At 37.4% G+C, this 20848-nt stretch overlaps 1 protein-coding gene across 2 annotated transcripts in view; it reads right to left on the minus strand.

Moving 5' to 3' along the window:
- Positions 1-1722: 1722 nt before the first annotated feature.
- LOC106872715 (16 kDa calcium-binding protein) overlaps positions 1723-20848 on the minus strand; it is a 21970-nt gene continuing 2844 nt past the window's right edge. The window contains exons 2-3 of one of the 2 annotated variants that reach the window (XM_014919793.3): positions 7387-7481; positions 1723-2144 (exon numbers count right to left, since the gene is read on the minus strand). In XM_014919793.3, the coding sequence (XP_014775279.1) occupies positions 1943-2144; positions 7387-7481 (297 nt within the window). In that variant the 3' untranslated portion in view covers positions 1723-1942. The remainder of the gene's footprint in view (positions 2145-7386; positions 7482-20848) is intronic. The other variant, XM_089363594.1, reaches the window with a different exon arrangement.

Raw genomic sequence — 20848 nt, forward strand, 5'->3', positions numbered from 1 at the left:
GTTGTGGGAGGTGGTGACGGCGGCGGCGTTGGTGTTGGTAGAGGGGGTGGTAATAGAAGTTTTTTTATTTATTTTTTTTTTACTTTTGTCATTGCTGCTGCTGCGGCTGCGGTTGTGGCATATTGTTCTTGTTGGTGGTGTTAGTGATGATGGTGGTAGAGGTTTTATTGCTGTTGTTGTTGGTGGTGGTGTTAAGCACAAACTTAAGTAAAGAACTTAAATATTGGTTTCAAATTTTAGCACAAGGCTAGCAGTTGCGATCAAGGGGCCAAGTGGATTAAATCGAACCCAGTGCTCAAATAGTACTTATTTTATCGCCCCCCCCCCCCCAGGAATGTAATTGAACCTCGGCAGAATATGAACTCAGACGAAATGCCGCTAATCATTTTGCCCAGTGCGGTAACAATTCTTCCAGGTCTCTGCTCTCATGAACTTAAATATTAATTTATATCCGAGAATATACAATAATCCCTCGACTATCGCGAGTGTTACGTTCCAACCCCCCCGCGATAGGTGACAATCCGCGAAGTAGAAACAGTACTGTACTGTATATATATATATATATATATATATATATATATATATAGTGTAGTATATTGCCACTTAAGTGTGGCTGACCCCTAGGGGTGGATGTTACTGTTGCTTTTAGCCCCAGGAGGAGATGTCCTCCTGGGGCTAAAAGCAACAGTAACATCCACCCCTAGGGGTCAGCCACACTTAAGTGGCAATATACTACACTTTATCGTGCAGTTACTGTTAATACTTCATTTAGAGAATTAACATATATATATATATATATATATATATATATATATATATATATATTATAATTTGTTTATGTTTATTTTATTATAAATGCAAAACAACACCAAGAAGGAATCGACGTAAACTTAAATAATAAACCGCGATAGGTGAACCGCGATATGGCGAAGGATTTCTGTAATATATTCATTACATCAGAAAGAAATGTTGATTATTGTCTTTTGTACAGACGTTTCTTCCGGCTAATTGTCAGGTAATGATTTCAAAGAATTTAAGTGTATTGTAGCAAATGTGAAAGAGAATTAGATTAGCAAATAAGATACAAATGGATAGAAGACAGAGTGGCATATTCTGGAAGTAATATTTAAAAGTCATTAGAATGGATTTCTGAATTATTATGCTTATTATTAACATTGATTTCAAATTTTGGCACAAGCCAGCAATTTTGGGGGAGGGAGTCGACTCCAACGTTCAACTCGTACTTATTTTATCGACCCCGAGAGGATGAAAGGCAAAGTCAATATCGGCGGAATTTGAACTTAGAATATGGAGACAGACGAAATGATGTTAAGCATTTTCCCCCGGCGTGCTAACGATTCTGTCAGCTCGCCGACTTAGATATATTATTAATATTAGAAATCTAACTAGATATCACAGGGAACATTTTTCAAACATTCCGTTGTCAGATAAATTCATTCATTTTCTTTCTTTTTTTTTCTCTCGTTACTTTTTCAAAGTTATTCGAATTAACACGAAAAATAATTTTATTAAATAGTTTTATTTATTATATTCATTTATTTATTATTTATCTACAACTTCTGTTTAGCGTTTTATAAATTTAACACGAACGAATTTAGCTGACAGACAAATATTTCAACTTCCACTGGTGGGAAGCTATGTAAGGGAGGTAACTCATGCGATAGATTTACAGGATTTGCAGGATTTGGTACACAACGTTGCTGAAAAGTTTACAGAAAATGTATTTATTAAATGTTACAAGCATATTATTATGGTTGAATCAAGAGTAAATCATAAATAATGATACAAAACATAAGAAATTGTAGAGATGTGTTTGTTTAATTAACAGTTTTTAAAATTCATAACCGAGAAATGTAATAAAATAGTGACGCCGTGTAGATGCTCGTAGTGAACTCCAGTCACTGTTTCCGTAAAACAGTTATTATTGATTTACATACAGCTCCAGAAACTTCTCATAGTCAATTTTCTCTGCAGTTTGGCACTGGTGTATGAGTATTTTACTGATCTTTTCTGTGTCGACATCCAAAGAAATATCCTGGATAGCTTTGTTTAATTCTTTCATCGTGAGAAAACCACTAGAATCTTTATCGATGGCATTGAACATCTTACGCATACCCATTTCTCTGTAAGAAGAAAAAGAAGAGAAAGACAATTGCAGAAATTCTTTGATGGAAATGAAAATCAATATATTCGTACACACACGCATGCATGCATACATACATACATACAGACAGACAGACACGTGTATACACATGTATATAAACACGTACACACACACGTGTACACACATACGTGCACACACACGCGCGCATGCACACGCACCACATACACACAAATGTATATATATATATATATATATATATATATATATATATATATATATAGGCAACAGAATCGATATTAGATTAAAGCAGCCGTCTGTACATCATACTTAATGTAAATGCATCGCGAAAAAATAAATTTACTGTAGTATTCGTCTGGAGATAATATCTCTTATGGACGTGGTGTGTTTAAAAACACAATATATAACGGAAGCAGACGAATATTGTCCAGCAACACTTGGTAAGTATGTAGATGCACATTTCTGCCTCTCTGGCTGTTGTCAGTAGCATGTATTCATAACCAACTTCATGCTAAGACGCCATCTGTCGCTTTTGATATATGAAAACAGTGAATGAGCAATAGCTGGTGTTGCAAATAGCCGCTCGGCTGAATAAAAATCCGTTATACGCAACAAAGGTGCATATAATAGTCATCTCGGAGAAGATATACGCGGTTTCCATCTCCGTTCAGCGTCACAGAAGCTATTACACAAATGTGAAGAGGCGTGTGGCTTAGTGGTTAGGATTGTTGGCCTCATAATCGTAATATTGTGGTTTCAGTTCCTGGACAGGGCGACGCGTTGTGTTCTTGAGCAAAACATTTCTTTTCTCGTTGCTCCAGTTCACTCAGCTGACAAAAGGAAGTAATCTTGCGACGGACTGGCGTCTTGTCCAGGTGGGAAATATATACGCTACGGAAACCTGGAAACCGGACCTATGAGTCTATATGACTTGTGTAGGATCTATTGAGCGAATATGCTAGCCTAATTTACGACTACTTGAATGTGTTAACCTAATTTATAAGAACTTAGGAATCTAAGATTTTGGTTAGGAAAGGAAACTGGGTACGTCTTCTCTGAGGAGCGGTCAATAAATCTGAAACGGTCCGTCCTGAGACTCCCCACTCTTTTTTTTTTTTCCGCACATCAAAAGCATCATCCGTAGTTAGATTTTGTAATTTTTTTTCCTTTTATCTTTTACTTGTTTTAATCATTGGACTGCAGCTATATCAAGGCGCGGCCAAGAAAGCTTTAGTCGAACAAATCAACCCAGTTCTTATTTTTTAAGTGCTGAACCGCTAAGTGGTAATGCAAACAAACCAACACCGGCTGTCAGTCGTTTGAAGGAGCAAATACAAAAACACACGTTTCCACACACACACACACACGCATATATGACGGGTTTTCGCACAATTTCCGTCAACCAAATACACTAATGAGATTTGATGGGCAGTGGCACGTAGTTGCAAAATGAGCTCCTTTACTACACAGCGATGCCTGCGCCAGTTTATTTTATTTCTTCTGATGCATGCGTGTTATAATATATAAAATACATATTGCTTCGTCAATGACAAACTATCGAAAAATACAAATATGCAAATTAGGCTATCCACTAATGTACTTGCCGAATTGATAATTGCGTTCTATGGAAGTTTAAGATATTTTTGCTGATAGTTGGGGAAGGAAAGTATGTACGCCTTCCTTAGAAAGAAATCAGCAAATTGTGAAACAGTCAAACAGGAGACTCACCGTCCTCTTTATCTCCACATCAGAAGCATAGAAATGTGTTTACATTTTTCTTATTTCATCCAATGCTAGGCTTCTTTTTAATAATAAAATATTTGATAGTTCTTCAGATTTAGGCTGCTATTATATATATATATATATATATATATATATATATATATATATATATATATATATATATATATATATATATGCAAATTATATTACATACATACATATATATATATGCATACATACAGGTTTATAGCTGTAATTATTGGGGTCCTGGGATATGTAAAACACTGCCTAAATACCAATCTTGAGAAATTAGGCTTCCCAAAACCAGAAAGGAGAAAGCTAATTCGAAGACTAAAGATCCAATCCATCACTGGAACTGTAAAAATCTGTAAAACTTTCCAGAAGTTTATCATTTAAATATATATCAGCATGTCAAGATATGCAACTATATGCGTGGGAATACATATATAAAGCAAAACATACAAATCTGCACATATGCATACATACATACATACATACATACATACATACATACATACATACATACACACGAACAAAATTACCCTGTTGTTGATGTTGAAATTCCAATAAAGGAGCCTTGGATCTAGGTTAGAAACCAGCTCTTTCTCTATTGGCAAGAAATCTTGAAATAAAACTGAACAATGACATACATGAGCTGAGACCCCCTTCGGTCATGACTGACCATGGGATTGCACCTAGAAAGTTACCGTCTCAGGCACAAGTCCGGGCAAGGTTGTTTATGGAAGACCAGCAGTCGCCCATGCATACGAGCCACCCTTCTCCACGCCACCAGTGTTATCCAAGGGAAAGACAAAGGCCGATACAGCTTGGCACCAGTGACATCGCAACTCATTTCTACAGCTGAGTGAACTGGAGCAACGTGAAATTAAGTGTCTTGCCCAAGAACACAACACGCAGCCCGGTTCGGGATTCGAACTCACAACCTCACGATCGTAAGCTCGCCGCTCTATCCACTGAGCCATGCGACTTCACACATACATACATACACACATACACACATATATGCATACATACATACATACATACATACATACATACATACATAAGTTCGTACGAGGTGCATTCTCAAAACTTTGAGACTTTCTTAGAAGCAGTTATGACTGTCCTAAACTATTATAATTTTAATATACAATTACTATACATCTAATAAGCTGATCTGCCGATTTTTTTTTTATTCCAGATTGAAGGATCCGACTATAACAGCACTTTGAACATACCCCCTCTAAGTACTGCTTCACAGCTGACTAGTTTGCAAAATGCAGTCGAACCGCGAAGACAATTTGAAAACTCGCTATGTAATAAAGTTTTGTGTTGAAATGGGCGAAAGCGAAAACATGGTGATCCCATTTTTTGCCAGCAAGGGCATCATCTACAGGCATTGGGTTCTCTTTTCTTCTGACCGACTAGCAAGAAGTTGGCCGACATTACGACAATCGCTATTTATCCACGAAAACCACAGCTATATTTTTCTGTAAGGCTCCAAGTGAAGCTTCTGAGACTAACAAACACAGCAAAATAAAATGATTTAACTGGCTGAAAAATTGTCGTTCACATAACGTTCCTAAGTGTTCGCTGCTACGTTCGTGTGAACAAAGCCGTACCACAAGTGAAATTAGAAAACCAAGATGCTGGCGCTCTCAGCAAAGATTCAATATAAAATCTGTCAAAAGGTCGTGAAATTACTCCGTGTAACAGCCATCACTAATTATGTGATATCATTGCCAGAAGCATATCGTGGCTGCTGTTAAGGAGAGATGCTGGATTGCTACAGTTGGCATGACACTCATTCTTCTGACACAGCTTCACATTTACTTCAACGGTGCATCAGTAATCAAGGTTTCTGGTTCTAAACTTAGAATAATAAACATAAGGCAGCAGCTATAAAATCTTATGTCGCCCTTCTTATCAGCAATCTGAAGATTACAGATCTTTTCAACAATATAAACAATCTGAACACATACACAGAAGCCAAGTCTCTGTCTCTTGGTCTCTGGGATTGAGTTATTCGACTAAACTATTCAAGGCAGTGTCCCAGTATGGCCACGCAAGTAAAGCATAGAAAACAATAAACAACAAAGAATAATATCAAACACCTTGCATGACATGGCGGACTGACAATTTTTAGTTCCCATCGTTGTCGTTGGGTGTCGTCGTAGGTCGACATTGACTGTTTTTGTTCAGTAATCATCTCTGGCAGGCTCAGATGTGGGCTACATGGCCTGCACTTTATCTGTAGCAGCGATGATATCTGCTGCAGATGAAGCTCCTTGACGCAATACGGAAATGATGCTATAGGCGCAGTTACCTCCTCTGACGGTAGCTGTCTAAATAGCTCACCACTAGGTGGCACAGCATGTAACTCTGAGGTTCCGGCACTTAGTCCTTCCTCTTTGTCATCGCGACAGCAGCGTGCGAGGACATGACCTCATTAGCTCTTGCATAAGGCACGCAACAGCTTATAGACGTTGAGCAGTTATGACGTAGGATACACAGAAGCTGAACATGGCCTTTCACTTGTAGATACCTTTCATGATTCATTCAATTTGTATATATTTGTCACCTGGAGTAAAGGGCATTTAAAAGCTACAGCTTTCTGAACGGAGTCGTTATTTGATGGTTTCACTACATGAGACCACGACCATCTAAAATACCTCCCATATACTCTTTCGTATTCTCTGTTGTTTCTCTTCAATGGATGGAATTACAAGCTTCAGCGATTGGTGCCATTCACCATCCACAGGGCCATTTCTTCTCAGGTTTCTGAGAAGATACCAGAGTTCATTATCTGTCTCTTCAGCACATCTCTGTATCGCAACTTCTAGCCACCACGGTTCCTCTTATCCTGACGCAGTTCAGCGCAGAAAACTGTCTTTGAGAGCCTGCCGCCCTCTATCCTACAAACATGTTCCGCCCAGCGTAGCTGCGATGAGGTAATGGCGTCCTCAGTGTTAACTGCGCAGGACCTAAAAGACTACCTGGATATGCTAGAGGCACATTTTGTAACTACAGTACTTCTTTTACCTTCACTGCCACTACACACACACATACACACACAGAAAGAAAGAACCACCCAGATACATTTACAACATGTCATGCACAACTACAGCACAGTGCTTCCCTCTCGGTTCATCAAACACAAGAAGTACAATACTCCCGCTAAAATAATAAATAAACGCTACAGTAGGATGCACACCTCATATACATCCACCACCAACAACAGATACAGAAGCAGGTGGGATAATGTAGAGAGAATATAATATGCACAGGCTGCCACACTGCCTTCTACCATAAACCGATGGTTGTCGGAAAGTGTGTTGTGATTCTCGGTTTGAGTGAAATACCGTAATATATCAGAGCTGACCAAGAGCCAGCACCACCACCACTAACAACAACAACAACAACAACACATCATCAGCAGCAGCAACAACAACAACAATAACAACAACGACGACAGCAACAAAAACAAATGATCGACTTACTTGACTTTCTTGTCAGGAATCTTTTTCATAGCTTCTTCGAATTCTTTACGAGAGATCACGTGATCATTATCAAGATCTAACTCGGTAAAAAGACGCTGTAAAAGGATAAGAGAATAAAAGAATAAAAATTTATAGAATTAATAAAATGCAATTCAATGACGTCAGCCAATTTTTTTCATTTTTTTATCGAAATGAAACTCAATTTAGAAAATCAAAGAAAATTATAGGTGAAAATTTCAAATTTATTGATTAGTAGCAGAAGCGCCAAAAGAAATTTTGCAAGGCGAGACGAAGTTGTTTCTGAAAAGAGGTAAGAGAAACAGGGGTGTGTCTGCAGCTCACAGCAAAACAAATACTGCAAGGAAGTTCGTTCGAAAAGCGCTGGTTCTTCTGGTTTTTCTCGCTAATGTTTATTTCGACGAAAGTTCTAAAAGCAGACACACACACACACACACACACACACACACACACACATCTACTATATGGGAAATTCTGTCTGTGGGTGTGTTTGTGGAGTTGTTAACAAACTTCTACATCGTTGTATTGATTTTGATGTAACTTGACACGTGAGTAGAACTCATGTTCGAAAATCTCATGGCATTCTCAGATTGTTGAAAAATTCGATAACAGGGCTCCTGAAAGGGATCCGTATATATATCTAATATATTTTATCTTAACAGCCAAGGGAAATAACCCATTCGCCCAGACTTTAATAGCCAAGGGAAATAACCCATTCATTTTCCTAAATCAATTGGTATAAATCAAATTGAGTATGCTTATTTTTTCTTAGTATTTGAACTGTTAGAATTATTTTCGCAATTTATCCAGTACAACCCTTAAACAAGTAAATAGTATTTTCCTAAACAATAGATCCACTTATTTCGGTTAGTGACTTATTCACGAATATACCAACACTAGTGCTGCTGAGGGTAATATTCTCTGGGAACGCACAAAAGCCCTTTTCAGAGTTATTTACTTTGAATTGTTATTATCTCATATCTGATTAGCTTGTTATTACGTAACATGCTTCACGATTTTAGTATGCATACCTTATTAGTATTTCCTCCTATGTTCTATATACTCTGGGAACGCATTAAAGCCCTTTTTGGGGCTACTTTATTTGAAGTCTTACTATCGGGTAATTAATTTCATGTTATAACATAACTGACTTCACAATGTGGGCATTCATAACTTATTGGGAATTCCTAAAACAAGATCCTGTGTAAGACAGTCCGGTATTTTCTGTAAATGCACAAAAACCACTTTAAAGACTACATACTTTGTATTGTTGTTATTGGATTAGCGAATCAATAATGAGAACGAAACCAAGGGATAATCTCCGCTTTGCCAGGAATTACTGGGTACGCCAGCTAGTATACACACACACACACACACACACACACACACACACACACATATATATATATATATCATTTCTACTATAGGCACAAGGAGGGGGGCTAGTCGATTACATTGGCACCAGTATACTACTGGTACTTATTTTATCGACCCCGAAAGGACGAAAGGCAAAGTGGATTTCGGAGGAATTATATATAATATATATATATATACACATACATACATACATACATACATGCATATATACATACATACATACATACATACATACACACACACACACACGCAGACATAGTCACTTCTATATATATGATATTCTTTGTCTATCTGTTCCCTATACATTCTCAAACATCTCCACCAAATCAATTCAAATTTTAGAAGGTAATAGGATAAGACTCCGCGAGTGTCAACATGTAATTTTTTATTTTCATTTGGATTAAAACAATGCAACATTTTCTCGAAAATAATTTTTCAAAAGCCATCTATAGTGAAGGACATTTTATACCACTACAGCGACAACAACGTCACATTTTGTATATGAGTGTGTATATGTCTGTGAGTGTGTGTGTGTTTGCGCATTCGTTATGTACTACATAGTAAAGGAAATTTTATAGCACCACCACCACCACCACCACTACCACCACCACCACCATCACCACCACCACCACCGCGACACATGTTGTATATGAGTCTGTGAGTGTGTGCCTTTGCACGTTCATTACGTAAATGTATGTCTGTGTGTGTCTACCTTAATATAAGTGAGTGTAAATGAGAATGTCAATATCAGGCTGTTCAATTCCCTGTTGAATTTCTACACACTTAAACCCACTGGAACGCCACCGCATAACTTGACACTAAAGCTGGATGTTCCCATTATGTTGCTTAGGAATCTTGATCCACCTCGCCTGTGTAATGGAACTCTCTTAATTGTTACTTCCATGAAGCCCCATGTCATACAACAATCATAACAGATAGTCACAAAGAAGAAAATGACTTTATTCCAAAACTTCTTCTCATACCTACAGATACTCCATTTGAATTTAAGAGGTGTCAGATTCCAGTCAAACTAGGTTTTGTTATTTCAATTAACAAATCTCAGGGTCAATCCCTCAAGGTTGTTGGACTTCATCTCTCTACTACACGCTTCTCTCACGGCCAACTCTATGCTGGTTGCTCACGAGTTGGAAGCAGCAACAATTTATTCATCTGGGCACCAACAAAAAATAACCCAGTGATTATTGTTTACTCTGAGATGCTTCAAGATTGACAGATTTTCAGTTCTAAATTCTATTACCATAAAATTTGGATATTTTTTTTTTCAATACATAGATATTTTGATATAATCATGAGAAGAAAAAAATATTTTCATATTTATTGTTTACTTATCTGAATAAGAACTACTGAATAAGAACACTCGTAACCCGGGCAACGCCGGGTAATTCAGCTAGTATATATATATATATGTGTGTGTGCGTGTGTGTGTGTGTGTGTGTGTGTGTATTAATAGGAACTGGTCCTTTGTTAAATAGCATATCTGACGCCTTTTCTTACTTTTCTTACACAAATCCCAAAATTTACTATGAGTGAAGTCCATGATATTAACCCTTTGTTCTTGAGTATTTGCTTAGACGTTTTATCGATACATCCAGCCATGATAAAATCGACTTCGGTGAGATCTGAACATACAATGTACAGCCCTGTAATTAAATATCTCATGGCGTTTAATTCCAACTTTCAACGATTTTTTTTTTTTTTTCTACCAATCCACCTTCTCTAGAGATGACTAATATTATTAACTAACAACAGTCATTTATAGCAGCCGGCAGCAAAGAATTATTTATAATTCCTGGCTGATAGATCTCCATGGAAACAAGCAAGACAGCCAAGCGGACGCCATTAAAGGAATTGAGATAAAATTTTGCGAGCGAGGAATTTTATTTTTCACAATCTCTAATCTTGTACTTTCTTTAATTTAAAAGAAAAGAAAATTTAAGATTTTTCTACAATTCACCTTATCAGTCACCTAATAATTTATCTATTCATTCATTCGTTCTTTCATTCATTAGAAGATTATAATACGAAGAACTCCCAAATATTCTATATAAAGATATCTAACCGCAAATCGAGATCGCCCACCTCACCTCTAAATAGTTTATCACATGTTCTAACAGACATAATTCTATTTCCCTTCAAGACTCAAAGAGTTAAGTGGGGAAGAGGTTACGGTTAGGTTTACAGTTTGGGGATAAGTAATTTCGGAATTATATATATTCCAAATATATATTTTGGGTATGTATGTATGTATGAACGTATGTCATTGTTCAATTTTATTTCAAGATTTCTTGCCAGTGGAGAAAGAGCCGGTTTCTAAACTTAGTTTCAAGGCTCCTTCACTGGAATGTCAACTTCAACAACAAGGTATTTTTGTTGGTACGTATGTAAATATGTATGTATGTATATGTGCAGATGTATGTACGTATGTACGTATGTATGTACGTATGTTTCTATGTATGTATGTGTGTATGTATGTTTGTATGTATGTATGTACGTACGTAAGCATGTATGTACGTGCACATATGTATGTATGGATGGATGGATGAACGGATGTGTGTGTGTGTGTGTGTGTGTTTTCTCTCATTCTTTTTAATTTAAAGTTAATTCCGACCGGCCACTCACTTGGTAACATGGTTTGTGAAGGAAATCATCTTGTTTTGTTCATCGTCTTTTAAATCTTCGGGTCTTACAGATTTTATTTTTTCCAGATATCCGGATAATATGTAGCGTGTGAGCTAACGATCTGCGTCCACTCCCACTAAGATCCCAGGTTCAGCCATACTTTGTTCCAGACGGGCTGGTATGTATCCTATTGCTCCTATTATAATTGGTATGAGTGAAGGCCCGTGGCTTAGTGGTTAGAATATCCGGCTCACGATCGTTAGGTCGTGAGTTCAATTCCCGGCGACGCGTTGGCACTTTATTTCACGTTGCTCCAGTCCACTTAGTTGGCAAAAATGAGTTGTACCTGTATTTCAAATGACCAGCTGAATCGCTTTCAGAACTATGTTAAATGTACACGTGTTTGTGGAGTTCAGCCACATGTACGTTGATTTCATGAGCACGCTGTTCCAATGATCGGATCAACTGGAACCGTCGTCGTCGTAACTGACGGAGTGTCAGTAATAGGTTTGAAAATAAGCGTGTATTTGGCTGTTGGATTTGAAAATTCCTTATCAAAGGTCCATAGACGTTTTCACTGTCCTGTATTTTTCCGACCAGATTGGTATCCAGAGGGCAGCTGATTTCTACAACAGAGCATATTTTGTTTTCTCGTGGTCCCACGCAACAATATCTACTCAGTCATGCTTTAACTTAGTGACTGTTTTAAGTTTTAAATCCAACTAATATTCTTAGACCCATCGGTCTCAATATAGTTAACTTTGTCAGTTGGTACTTGCATTTTTTTTCTTATTCTGTTGCAGACTATTCTGGCCACCTCATCATTCCACATTGGAAGATAACATCTAGAAGACTCTCTCGTAATTACCAGAACGTGTGTGATGTCATCAGTTTTAATTTTGCACAGCCTACATTTGTCGCCTGTCAATGTTTTTTGTCTTTTAAGCTGTATGTATGTATGTTATTGTTCAGTTTTATTTCAAGATTTCTTGCCAATAGAGAAAGAGCCGGTTTCTAACCTAGATCCAAAACTCCTTCATTGGAATTTCAACATCAAGAACAGGATATTGTTGTATGTGTGTATGTATGTATGTATGTATGTATGTATGTATGTATGTATGTATGTATGTATGTATGTGTGCAGATTTGTATGTATTTTCATGCATATAGTTGCATATCTAGACATGCTCATATATATTTAAATGATAAACTTCTGGAAAGTTTTACAGATTTTTACACTTGCACTGATGAATTGGATCTGTAGTCTTCAAACTAGCATTCTCTTTTCTGGTTTTGAGAAACCTAATTTCTCAAGATTGATATTTAGGCAGAGTGTTACACATCCCAGGGCCCCAATAATTACAGGTATAAACCTGAACTTGTAATCTGGATAGAGTAACTGCAGATTTCTCAATAGTTCAGCATCGGTGTTCTCTTTTTCACTGATCTTCAGCTTTATGTTAACATCCGCTGGGCAGCTAATTTCCACAACTGTGCACCGTTTCTCTTCTCTATCCCAAATCATTATATCAGGTCTGTTGTGCTTACATTTTATTGAGGTCTTCACTGGGACATTCTACCAGTACTCCTTTTTATTATGAGTGCTTATGGCTTCAACCATACTGTGGGTTCTTATTTCTTTGTTCTCGGGATTATCCTTCCCACGGATTTCATTATAGAGTGCCCTAGCTACAACATCGTGTCTCATCGGTAGATAATATCGTGATGACATTTACGAGCAGCTGCTTATGACGTGAGTGATATCTTCGGTGTTAACTTCACGGTTGTCACATTTCACTGCTTTTCCTGCATTTCTGTCCCTTTTGTGCATCAGGTATTTGGTTGATATTTCCTGTTCCTGGATTGCAAAAGCATACCCTTCAATGTGGGAGGTAGTAATCCAGCTACTGGTCCATGATAGACTGCTTTGATGATCAATGTTAGTATCATCTATGCATGCATGCATATATATATATTAAATACATGCATAATATATGTACATATATTTAATAAATACATGTATGTGTGTATGTATGTAGGTAGGTATCTATCTTTATATATATGCACACACACATACACACACACACACACACACACACACACACACCAAAACGAAGTATAAAAGATCATTCCCGTGCCATAGAATCGTAAGGCCGGCTTCCCATATTCTACAGTGTATATATTTCTCCCCCTGGATGGGACACCGGTCTGTCGCAGGACTGCTCAGTTTTGCCTGGTGAGTGGAGTGGAGCAACGTGAAATTAAGTGTTTTGCTCGAGAACATTACGCATGACCCGGTCAAGGAATCGAAATGACAATCTTATGATCATGAGTCCAATACACTAATCATTAACCACTGAGCCACACACCACCATCACCCCCATATGCACACGTGCACATACCTACCTACCTACCTACCTACCTACCTATCTACATACATACATACATACATGCATATATTATCACGAATGCCCGTTGAACGGGAACGTGAAACTCTGAGTAGCAGTCTTTTGTGATATTTTTGTGATGTCTTTGCAGCTTTAATAATAAAGTATATTACTCTACTTCTGGTATTCGAGTACTATTTTTTCCCACTTTGTTTCCCATCTATGTGCTTACTCGGGGATACATACATACACACACACACACACACACACACACACACACACACACACACACACACACACACACACACACACACACACATATATATATATATATAACATAAACTATTACTTGAGATAATGTATAGCTCATGCTATAATTTATTCACTAATATATTGTATTGCTGAGGATAATATAGGAAATCTCTTGTGTTTAAAACATAGAAATAAGGCAAGATATTTAGAACAAAATAAACAATAATAAAAAAATACATGTGGATGGGTTACATATATGTATATATGTATATATATATTAACATGCATATACGTGTCTAAATGCGTGTATGGTGTGTATGCGTGTGTACATATGTGTAACAAACATATTTTCTACATGGAAGATCATAAAAGATAGCTAAGTATGTGAAGGTTTCAGTTGTGAGTTGTTAAGAACTAAAGGAAGCATAGCGCTGCAGGTGTGCGTCTTTGAAGGCTGCTGATGGAATTTTATTTGAACTGGGTTTTTTTTTGCCAGAGATCACTGAGTAGGTCTGTTACTTCTGCTAAAAGAATTCCTGTGTAGCTTTGATAATGTTGAAGATGAGAATCGTACCTTTCATTTTGATGGGAATTTCAGTTTATCACTGATTTTGTCAATGTGTATTTTGAGTGAATTTGGTACACAGAAACTGTGTGGAAGTTCGTCATATATATATATATGTATGTATGTTTGTATGTATGTATGTATGTATGCATGTATGTATGTATGTATGTATGTATGTATGTATGCACGCATACATACATATATATATATATATATATATATATATATATATATATATATATATATATTATATTATATATATATATATATATATATATATATATATATATATATTATATTATATTATATATATATATATATATATATATATATATATATTATATTATATATATATATATATATATATATATATATATATATATATATTATATATTTTATATATATATATATATATATATATATATATATATATATATATATATATATATATATATATATATATGTATTATATTATATGATATATATATATATATATATATTATATATATATATATATATATATATATTATATTATATTATATTATATATATATATATATATATATATATATATATATATATATATATATATATATATATATATATATATATATATATATATATAAAGAATACAAAAAATGGGACAAGAACGCAACAGGCGACAATAAAACATCCGGACAGTTGAGTGATGCAAAAAGGGAGATGAAAAAACAAGGACAGGTCATTCGGCGTTTTCTTTCGTCAGTCGAGTTCCAGGTTATCTTTGCAGTTTCGGCTGGTTATACTCGAGACTGATCCAATCTGGCCAGCCCCAAGGAAAATCTAAGCAAAGAGCACTAGATTCATTGGAAGAAAGCAGCGAATGTATACGAAAACAAGGACAAAAAACCCCAGAGAAATGGTACATAAATACAAATGCAAACAACAGGACATTAACAACATACACACGCACATAGTTATATATATATATACAAATTTCAAATATTGATTATAATAATAATGAAGGGTAAAAAATCATTAATGATTTTTACCAGGTGGTCAGCGCGGAAATAGAAACCTCAGAGGTAAATTTTACAAATATTTTATAATTATATACATAATTATAATGAGAGATTGACTGGCACCTTACCACGCACTGAAAAATAGACGTCGAAAGACACTGAGCGAAATCGTAGCTCGTTCACATATTTATGGACACTCGTAAATTTATGTTATGGAACACCTGCGCTGATGAGGGCAATAGATAATATTTTTTTACTTTAAACTGGAAACAGGATCTTGTACGCGGTTAAGCGAAAGTTTAATTCATTTTCTTTCTTTTGCTAACCCATTATGTGGTGTGTTTTTCTCGGAGAATTTATGGTGGTAATAGTGTCTTTTGACGTCTATTTTTCACTGCGTGGAGAGGCGCAAGCCAAGCCCTTATTATAATTATGTATATACTTATAAAATATTTGTTATATATATATATATATATATATATATATATATATATATATATATATATATATATATATATACTGTTCGAAGGTTATAATGGACACAGGTTCGTGTCACATAGCTAGCTAGAGGCAATGGCCTCTTGGAGCTAATCAACGGCAGCATTCGTCCTATTTTTTGAACTGCCATGTTGGCTTGGCGATAGCTATTAATATACATACATACATACATATATATATATATATATATATATATATATATATATATATATACACATGCACATACATACATACATATATATATATATTTATATATATATATACATATATATATATCGCGTTTAAGTTAGTTTATTCAATCGACAAACATTGTAAAGGATAATAGGTAAAGACCTCCTTCGGTCATGAATGACCGTGGGATTGCACCTAGAAAGTTACCCTCTGAGGCACAAGTCCGAGCAAGATTGTGTTCTGGAAGCCCAGCAACCGTCCATGCATAACAGCCTCCCCTCACCACGCCATCGATATTATCCAAGAGAAAGACAAAGACCGATACAGCTTGGCACCAGTGACGTCGCAACTCATTCCTACAGCTGAGTGAACTGGACCAACGTGAAATAAAGTGTCTTGCTCAAGAACATAACACACAGCCGGGTCCGGGGATCGAACTCACTACCTCATAATTGTGAGCACGATGCTCTCACCACTGAGCTATGCACATTCATCAGCAAACATTAGTCGAGTGTTATTTTACTATAACAAAGATTTATATTTAGATTACTAACTATTATAGCAGCTGTTATTTCATTTTTGGTGCGGGTTGATACCGTCCTATAATTAAACATCGTCCTATAATTAAACATCGGTTGGTAATGTAAGTAAGCTCTCTTGTAAAAGTATCATTTAATAAGATTTCAAAATCTTACAAACTAGTTTGGTGCTAACAAATACACCAACAATTACAAAAGTATAAGGCACAGTATTTTTACTGCTTCTCGTCTTGCAAAAAAATCTCTCAGATATTGCTATCTTCAGTTATATCCAGTCGCTTGTTGGTTCGTTTTTATTCAGCGCAGCGATCCGATTTCTCTACGTAACTCGTCGTGTCAGAGTCACAGCGTCTCAAGGCGGCGAGCTGGCAGAGACATTAGCACGCCGGGCGAAATGCTTAGCGGTATTTCGTCTGTCTTTACGTTCTGAGTTCAAATTCCGCCGGGGTCGACTTTGCCTTTCATCCTTTCGGGGTCGACTAAATAAGCACCAGTTATGCACTGGGGTCGATGTAATCGACTTAATCCTTTTGTCTGTCCTTCTTTGTCCCCTCTGTATGTAGCCCCTTGTGGGCAATGAAGAAATAAGAAACGTTAGCACGCCGGGCGAAATGCTTAGCGGTATTTCGTCTGCCGTTAGGTTCTGAGTTCAAATTCCGCCGAGGTCGGCTTTACCTTTCGTCCTTTCGGGGTCGATAAATTAAGTACCAGTTGCGTACTGGGGTCAGTCTAATCGACTGGCCCCTTCCCCAAAAAATTTCGGGTCTTGTGCCTAGAACAGAAAAGAGTCCCAGCGTCTCACTGGAGTGATTTACTCTTCTTCGTACAAACATGAATCCCAATGTTTATCTTTCCTTTTAACTTTTACTTGCTTCGGTCACTGGACGGCGGCAAAGCTGAAGCACCGCCTTGAGGAGTTCAGTCGAACAAATCGCTCCCACTACTTATTTTTAAGGCTGGTACTTATTTTAATCGTTCTCTTTTATCAACCCGTTAAGTTATAGTGATGTAAACAAACCAACGCCGGTTGTCAAGTGGTGGAGGAGGCAATCACAAAGATACACACACTCACAGACACACTCGCACACACGCGCGAGCGCGCACACACACACACATACGACAGGCTTCCGTGCAGTTTCCGCCTAGCAAATTTAATCACAAACGATTGTCACCTTGGAGTTATGGTAGGAGCTAGGAGCGAAATCGAATCTAAAATCACTTTGTTGCAAAGTAAACTTCATAACCGCATAGCCGCGCCTACGGCTATAAAAGTAATACGTTCCCAAGCCGGGAATCGAACCCGGACCGCCTGGGTGAAAGCCAGGAGTCCTAACTACTTACTAGAGCATGGGAGAAGTAAAATGTTCCCAATCCGGAAGGGGTCGAGATGGCAGAATCGTTAGCACGCTGGACAAAGTGCTTAGCAGCCGAAGCCGACTTTGCCTTTCATCCTTATGGGATCGATAAAATAAGTACCAGTTGAATACTGAGGTCGATGTAATCGACTTAGCCCCTCCCCCGCACTTGCTGGCCTTATGCAAAAATTTGAAACCAAAATGTCTTCTTGAAGGCGTTCATTCTTCCTTATACGTGCCTTTTCCTTATTTAAGATTCTAGTGAGTGATTTAAGGAATATTTAGTTGCTAATTCTTGGAAGCTGATCGTTTATTGAAGACAGTTTTCATCTGTGTACATTGTTCATGGTGGAGGCGCAATGGCCCAGTGGTTAGGGCAGCGGACTTGCGGTCATAGGATCGCGGTTTCGATTCCTAGACCAGGCGTTGTGAGTGTTTATTGAGCGAAAACACCTAAAGCTCCACGAGGCTCCGGCAGGGGATGGTGGCGAACCCTGCTGTACTCTTTCACCACAACTTTCTCTCACTCTTACTTCCTGTTTTTGTTGTGCCTGTAATTCAAAAGGTCAGCCTTGTCACACTGTGTCACGCTGAATATCCCCAAGAACTACGTTAAATGTACACGTGTCTGTGGAGTGCTCAGCCACTTGCACGTTAATTTCACGAGCAGGCTGTTCCGTTGATCGGATCAACTGGAACCCTCGACGTCGTAAGCGACGGAGTGCCAACAACAACATTGTTCATGAATGCTGGGAATCGATTTAAAAATAAAAATAAAACAATGAGAATCCAAAGCTGCGACGTATATACCTACCTTTTCCAGGACGTTAACAAATTAGCTGGATTGAAATACTTATATCTAATCGAAACAAAAGATCGAGTTCGGTAATTTTTATCATATACCAGTTTTATTTTCTACTCTGCGTTACGTCTATGTACGAAATAGTTTCTTCAATGAAATAAAACTTTTCTAAGTTTCATTACAGCTATTAAAATATCTGTAGAACTTGTAATGCACTCATGACTTTATCACGTTGATTGCACTGGTTCTCGTCCGATCACCGGAAGTTGAGCAACATCGAACCTTGTTAGTACTTAAGAAGGGTGACCGCTTGGGAAACCTAGGTGATGTAAACATGTCACCCAATGGCGGTGAGTGCCCCGGTGAAAATAAGAGACAATTATAGGCGTAGGAGTGGCTGTGTGGTAAGTAGCTTGCTTACGAACCACATGGTTCCGGGTTCAGTCCCACTGCGTAGCACCTTGGGCAAGTGTCTTCTACTATAGCCTCGGGCCGACCAAAGCCTTGTGAGTGGATTTGGTAGACGGAAACTGAAAGAATCCCGTCGTATGTATGTATGTATGTATGTATGTATGTGTGTGTGTGTGTGTGTGTGTGTGTGTGTGTGTGTATGTTTGTGTGTCTGTGTTTGTCCCCCAACATCGCTTGACAACCGATGCTGGTGTGTTTACGTCCCCGTAACTTAGCGGTTCGGCAAAAGAGACCGATAGAATAAGTACTAGGCTTCCAAAGAATAAGTCTTGGGGTCGATTTGCTCGACTAAAGGCGGTGCTCCAGCATGGCCACAGTCAAATGACTGAAACAAGTAAAAGAGTAAAAGAAAGAGTAAAAGAATCATATGATGCTTCATCAAATCATCGTTCTTTATAACGTTGCTAATTCTTTAAAAATAAATTCATGAACAATGTACACAGATGAAAACTGTCTTCAATAAGCGCTCAGCTTCCAGACTAATCGGATATGAGATAATAACAATTTAAAGTAAATATCTCTGAAAAGGGCTTTTGTGCGTTCCCAGCGAATATAACCCTTAGGGGCGCTAATGTTAAAATAGATTTACAATGAATGTAGAAACCGACTGACATTTAGTTTTACAGTAGGCATACAAATAAATTTACAAATAGATTTAAAAATAAAATAACATGCAAATTATCAATACATTTACAACACTTACAAATATTACAGTTAAATAACAAATAACTGATGATTTGATGATTCTTATTAAGTTTGCAGAGCTTGATAAACAACATTTTTGGTCTTTCCTTGTGGGGCATAAATAAACAAATGATTAGGATTGCCGACTCTTGAACATCCCACATAAAGTTGGCCATGGGAGAAAACTGGTTCCGGAAAGTTCAGACCCTACCACATCCAAGGACTGTCCCTGGATCTTGTTAATGCTCATTGCAAAGCTCAGTTTCAACGGGAATTGCAAACGCTTGTACTGGAAAGACAAGGGAATAAGTGGAATTCTAGGATTGAATACAGGCTTGCTTTACCAGTTAAAATTGTTGTCTCCAAGACTGTTGGCATCATCTTCTTTATTATAAATCGTGTGCCATTGCAAGGCTTTGGTGGATCGAGGTTTCGAAGCAGCATAACTGGTGCCCTAATCTTGAGGTGCAAGTTGTAAGGTGGGAGGCCGGGTGGTGTTAGACTATTCAAGAATTCAACTGGATAATTCACAGCTTCATCGATGTTGAGTACAGTGCCAATGGAATTGTAGATGTGACGTTGACTTGGCAATTGTTCCAGAAGTTTGATGTTCAAATCATCAACTGCCACATTCTTTGGAGCTAAAATGGCACAGGCTTTCATCCAGTTGTGGTCTGTAAACTTTTCCTCAGTCCCAAAACTG

This window comes from Octopus bimaculoides, chromosome 1 (genome assembly GCF_046866305.1).
Source record: "Octopus bimaculoides isolate indiv1 chromosome 1, ASM4686630v1, whole genome shotgun sequence".
Classification (NCBI taxonomy): Eukaryota; Metazoa; Mollusca; class Cephalopoda; order Octopoda; family Octopodidae; genus Octopus; species Octopus bimaculoides.